The sequence below is a fragment of the Saccoglossus kowalevskii genome, chromosome 5 (assembly GCF_978046115.1).
Source record: "Saccoglossus kowalevskii chromosome 5, keSacKowa6.1, whole genome shotgun sequence".
Lineage (NCBI taxonomy): Eukaryota > Metazoa > Hemichordata > Enteropneusta > Harrimaniidae > Saccoglossus > Saccoglossus kowalevskii.
The window spans coordinates 25204833-25211198 of NC_140645.1; the positions used below are offsets into that span (position 1 = coordinate 25204833).

The 6366-nt window shown below is 32.4% G+C and overlaps 1 protein-coding gene across 1 annotated transcript; it reads left to right on the top strand.

Moving 5' to 3' along the window:
• The first annotated feature begins 284 nt into the window (after positions 1-284).
• Positions 285-6139, top strand: LOC146745933 (BMP-binding endothelial regulator protein-like). Its single transcript, XM_085498821.1, has 9 exons — positions 285-308; positions 643-717; positions 859-895; positions 1309-1335; positions 2580-2708; positions 3875-3898; positions 4279-4517; positions 5584-5876; positions 5989-6139. The coding sequence occupies exons 1-9, from the start codon at positions 285-287 to the stop codon at positions 5993-5995; spliced, it is 855 nt and encodes a 284-aa protein (XP_085354947.1). The 3' UTR covers positions 5996-6139.
• The last annotated feature ends 227 nt before the right edge of the window (positions 6140-6366 follow it).

Consider the following 6366-nt stretch of genomic DNA (forward strand, 5'->3'; position numbering starts at 1 on the left):
GGGACACTCAATCAACACCACAACAGTTTACTATCTAACCTGTTCTATTCTACAGTTGTAAGGTATGATATGATTGATGTAGTAATTCCATGTACTTTTATGTGTATTTTATTTTATAATTAGTTTGTGTAACTGTGTAATTTAATATACACAACATATATTTCGAGCTGGTTAATATTATTACAATAATATTTGATAGATGAAAACTAGTTTCTTTCATGGTTTGCTATATAAAATTGTGGAAACAATTTATAGAAATATAGTTCCAAATATTCCGATTTATAATGGCAGCAAATCCACTGGTATTGGTAACGCCACAAAATAATAGCAGTAATGAACTCTCCGTCAACCTATAATGTACTCCTCAAGCACAATTTATGATCCTTATATGCACTCTTCGCACCTCGCAAAAGTTTTCGTCAATTTTGGTTTAGCCGGTCGTCCATTATTGTTCAGATATTGAACTTTTAATTTAGTATGAGCTATATCCTGCAATATTACACAGCTCGTGCCTATTGCCACTCTAGACTATTACATTATCATCTCAATATTTGGTGTCTTTATGCGTAATTTATTAAGTGTTTTTAAACATCGGATTCCAAATATAGTCTCGAAATGACATTGTTGTTGATTGTATTTTAGATGTTACTTGCTGTATATATCTCAACTGCCCTTATTGTATTAGCAACAGGATCAACACTGCCTCGACCTAACAGGGTTTGTTTACAATAAAATATTTACCGAATATAAATAATGACGGGGCTGTAATACTAAAAATAGTCCTACTCGACGCTTTTTTCAAACACATGGCTTTCATTTTAATATTTAAATAATGTACTTTTGCTGTTATTCTTGCAGGAGGCAATATCACCATGGTTCTCTCCAAAAGATGTCAGTAAGTTAATATTTTTTTCAACAAAATAAAAGTACTTATTTGGTGGTGAATTAATTCCATCTAGTGCGTCAGATATGTTTGTGTCTGCTCCATTCCCCTTTATTGTATAATCGTTTTGAGTTACATTTATAAAATTTAAAACTGCTGCTGCTGATTTTATTGTGCTATTTTCCAATCGGGGTTCATTTCAGTTGAACAATTCAACATGCTTGTTTTACATTGTTTCAGCTAAAATTAAACGTTTGATCGTTATATGCGTTCACATTTAAATATTTGTACTAACTGTAAGCAAGTATACATGTGATATCCATGGATATATAATGAAATGTTTCGTTTTTATTGCTTTTGAATAAAAGTCTAATACTAAAACAATAAAGTAAATAAACGATAACAATTTCTGTTTATCTTTGTAGAGATCCAAGATAATAGAGATTTAGGGGGTGAGTTGATGTGTCATTTATTCACACAAAAATAGTTTGTTTGTTTGCTTTGATATAAAAGGTTCATAATTATATATTGAAACAAAAACTGTAATACGTAATCATGGTTTTAGCAGCCTGTCTATTTCTAACTAGATTTAAATGCTACTTATATCAAAAGTTGGTTGAAACGTTATTCCATTTGCATATAGGTTGACATTACAGCTGTACGGTGTGATGATTGTCCGACAATCTTTTTCAGATATTGGCTGATCTGAATCCTTGTGTATAGATTTCATTTCTCAAAAAAATAAAAATGTGTTATTTATATTGCCTCATGTTTGAACATGGGAGTATGGAAATAACATTATTATATTTAATATCAAAAAGGGGGAAGTAGTCGTCCCCAGCACATGTGTCAGGTCGCCATTGTTTACAAACAATAGTCTACTCATGAGGCTTTGCTTTTTTAGCATACGTTGTTATCGTCGCTTGGGACTCAATTCCCGGGCAGGTGACGACCCTACCGCTTTAATCATAACAAATTATACATTTTAAATCAAACAGTTCACTAAAAATAACTTTTATATATCAATTTAGATTGTGTCTTGGAATGCTTAATTTTTCGGTCCATGAATAACTGTTACTTGCAAAATTTAATTATATCAATTGTATTATGTAAATATATATATAAACTACACAGTTTATTTTATTTTTGACTAAAAAGCATATCACATGTACATTGTGTAGACTTGAATTTAGCATCATGCAATAATAACCGGTTATGATTTAAACCTTTAAGGAAACGACGAACGTACTTCAAATTAAAAAAAAAAGAATACTAATTACTTTATATGACGAGAGGAACGTAAGATGTCGTCAATGCTATCCTGTAAGCTATGTGTTGATGGGCCTAAAACACGGATTCTTGTAAAATTGTTTATCAGTTTAATTTGAATTTGATTCTGGACTGAATATATTTTCAGAAAACACCTCATCCGTGTCTTTGAAATCACACCACGTGTTTATACGGTCACATGGTTATCTTCAATGCATTTATATGAAACTAAATATTTAGGATTAACTATTTCACCTAGGAAAGGCTTTTTCCTCGTCAAGTTATTTCAAACAAGTTGCAAATATGAATAGAATGACAGACGTCAAAAACCTGATGTTATTTATATCTGTGTTTAACATTTTTCATATGTTCATGCCCAGAAGTGGATGTTCGTTAATAATAAGCGTAACATTATTTTCTCATCTAGATTTGGCCTGTGGCTTAATGGGTGGAACGTGCCGACCTTTGATTTTGTTTCCAATCACATCTTGCTACCCATTTCTGGAACGTCCAGGTAAAAGAGGCGTATGTACGGGTACTGATGTATGCTGCAAAAGTGAGTAACAATATACACTATATTTAGTCGCGAATATCTTAAACTATTTCAGTAAAATCAAAGATTCCATTTTCCAGGTTGTTTTCATAATCTAGACTCGAATGTTGTTTAAATGTTCAATTGTGACATAACCTTGTCCTTGAGTAATTTCATACATGCAGGTGCAGGTGTCACCAAAGCGTGTAATAAACTTTGACCTACAAGTCAAAACGAAACCTGAGTGACGTTAACATTGCCTCAGAATGTATGTTTTTCGTTTGTTGTATTTCAAATACCTTCTTTTTGCACTGTTATTGTTTCATACACATGACTCCGAAACACGATAGTATAATATCGGTCACTGCCCATTGATGAATTGCAACGTTCTCATTGATCGACCAGTTACACATGTATGTTATCATATGACAACATTACTGAACGAACGATAAAGTATACGAAAACGGTTCTGGAAAGTCAAGTTTAGTTTGTTCACGTTTGTATGCATCGTTGCAAGTAATCAACCAGCCGTGATTCTTAAACAATACAAAGTATTGTTAATAACATAAACGTAGTTATGACGCACAGACAACACTGTCGATGTCTGTCTTGTGAAGTTACCACTATTTAAATATTACATTTGCAAGTTTTGGTATTATAATAAAAAATAAGTTCTTGCTGCCACTACTTAGTTGTTCGTTTCCCCTACCTTGCAATCCTATCAGTCAACATTGGGTCTTTCTTAGACTGTTTTTGTTGTTGTCACATTTTTAATACCACTGATACATTTTACTGTTTTACAACCAACATATTTGCAATTGTAATATAAATACATGATCCGTGATCCGATACATTACTGATTGGCTGATACATTGTTTGGGTGAGCACGCGGGGATATTTACTTTTTTTAAAAACATAGCGAATAGTTATCTTTATAATGTACATTATAAAGACACATTAGTCATTAACACTATAGTTTGTCCACCGACAACACACAATGAAGTTAACAGGTTGTCATGTTGTTTGTGTAATTTTTAATTTAATGCACACTCTATTGAAAATCATTTCCGAAACGAATAGTAAATGTTATCAGCGTTTCAATATTGGATAATTATTACGTTATATGATGCATGAATTAAAATGCTCTGCAAAATGGAATTAATAACATTAAACTGTTTTTTTGTTTTCAGGAAAGAATATGAATTTTATTAGCCGTAAGTAGAATATTTATTAAACGTATTAATCATCCAAAACATTGTCATACAAACTATGAATTTAATCACAAATGTTATTATTGCAGCCACAATATGAAATGAACGTTTCCATGGCGTATATAGTACCAAATTGTTAAAATATACCTAAGTTACATCGAGACATAGTAAAATTACACTTAGAACCAATCAATAACACTGCTAGCGGGAGTATCTAAATTTGCCAATAATCAAAACATACACCGTTAGCAATTATTGCAATGCCAAGCTAATGAAATCATGAAGGCTAATAAACACAACATTCATGCTGCATACAAGTATAACATACAGATTGTGCATACAAGTAAGCACCACACTAACATTATGACCGTTTCTTTATTTAGGTGCTATCACTGTTGTTTTTCGCGATCCTCTGTACCACAATTTTGATGGAGTGAAATTTGAGTTCGACGGACATGAAGGTTGTTCTTATGTATTATTTCAAGAGTGCACACATGTGCCTACATTTGTTGTTGCTGTTAGACATCGCTATGTTGAAGCCGTAAACAAAACTGGTGTTTCTGAAGTAATAGTATATGCAGATGGAAATGCGGTTACAACGACAATTGGTAGAAATGTCTATGTGAGTGAAATACATTGTACTGCATGTAGTAGGAATCATCATTTTTAACGTTAGACAGGTTAAATCCTCCCAAACATCATTAAATATATCGCGTATTATCATGTAACAATATCAATTAATGACAGCTTTTATTGCCAAAAAACTTGGAAATCAGCGGATCAGTACGAAATAGTCTCATTTCAGAACAAATCTAAAGAATATATTAATATACAATCTATACAAAAATAAATTGTAGAAAACAGATGGCAATTAGTAAACAATATGATATGAATGAATATATTGTTATTGGATAATTAGGGCTGCACACACCGTCAGCTACAAATGTTTTTATCAAAGTACCATCACTCTTGCATGTAATGGAACGTGCCAATCTCTATGCAGTAACGGTATTGTAGAACAACCGACGTGTGTTTTGTCAGAAAAAAACAACAACACCGCACTAAAGACTTAAATAGTCATGTAAATTAAATAGTCATACTCGGCTAGTCTACAAAATCTGGCAGGCATGACAGACCGTAGGTACAATGACATATTAACTAGATCTTATTTAACAACAGACATGAGTTATCTCGAAAAGTCAATGTACGCTTTTATGCAACGACTTTTAGTCAGTAGGCTTTAGTAATTAATATGCATAAAAATGATATGTTGATCATCCACGTATCTCACGTATCCCAAGAAATCAATCCATCCAATTACACAAAAAAGCTAATAAAAAAAAACATGTTCATCAAATTGTTGTTAGTTTCTCTAATGAAATACGTATCTTATTTAAGTCTAACACTCAATAAAGTAAGCAACTCAAAATATTAATTCAAATTATATTCAAAAATCTCAATGCAAAGGGAAGTAAAACTTAAAGGCAAATTCAAATCGACATATCGCACTGAAGATATGGCCAATGGATCCAGCGTAAGTATCAGTGAAAATATGAATTGATATTAAATTTTGAATATAAATTATGGCATGGTAAAACAAGCTCATATAGATTAAGTAAAGCAACCAATCTGGACACACGGTCCAGATTGGTTGCTTTACTTAATCTATATGTGTTTCTTTTACATAGGTGAACGGCAGTGAAATAGACTCGCCCTTCCCTTGGACGAATGGCAGAATAAAGGTTGACAAATATGATGAACATGTGAAAATCAGCCTTGACTCCAAATTTACATTACTGTGGAATGGCAGAGGACGCGCAGTGCCAACCCTTGACACATCTATGTTTGGTAAAGTGTGTGGATTAATGGGCAACGCTGATGACAATCCTGAAAATGATATGCAAATTAGAATGCCAGATGGAACAATGAAGACAACCAGTGACGTGAATAAATTCGGGAATAGCTGGGTCATTCCTGGAAGGTAATGTTAAAATTATTATAAATTAGCTTTCGATTATATCTCCGAATAAAAAACAAGAATAAGAATGGTTTAATATCTAACAAAATAATATATTTTTTTATTTCTATTGTAGTTGCTGAGCATGGGCAGATACATAATTTAAATGACAACTATAATTATATGGTGTGAAGGGTACTGTATACAAAGTTTAAACGATACAATGGTATTCCTATTTGGTGGAGGTCGATGTAGTAGTATACACAATAAATTGGTTATCGAAGAAAGCGTATGTCATTATTTAATTTGTAGATGTAATCCACACGCAAAGGGAATAGAAACAAGTGTCAGCGAAATGGCGCGGTTTTGTTTATTGTGGGCAAAATTGTCAGTCCACAAAACAATTATTACTTGTTTATCAGCTAGTCCAACACAAACGAAATGCTATTTTTCGAAAACATGTTTCAAATAGATTCACGAATCAGTTGGATATACATTTATTTCAAGTGTTTGA

What these genes read in the sequence shown, in the direction of transcription:
- LOC146745933 (XM_085498821.1), top strand. Translation starts at nt 285, where the DNA reads ATGGCAGCAAATCCACTGGTATTG. An exon ending in GAATATGAATTTTATTAGCC is followed by an intron (nt 3,899 to 4,278) that starts GTAAGTAGAATA and finishes TTCTTTATTTAG; the next exon opens with GTGCTATCACTGTTGTTTTT. An exon ending in CAATTGGTAGAAATGTCTAT is followed by an intron (nt 4,518 to 5,583) that starts GTGAGTGAAATA and finishes TCTTTTACATAG; the next exon opens with GTGAACGGCAGTGAAATAGA.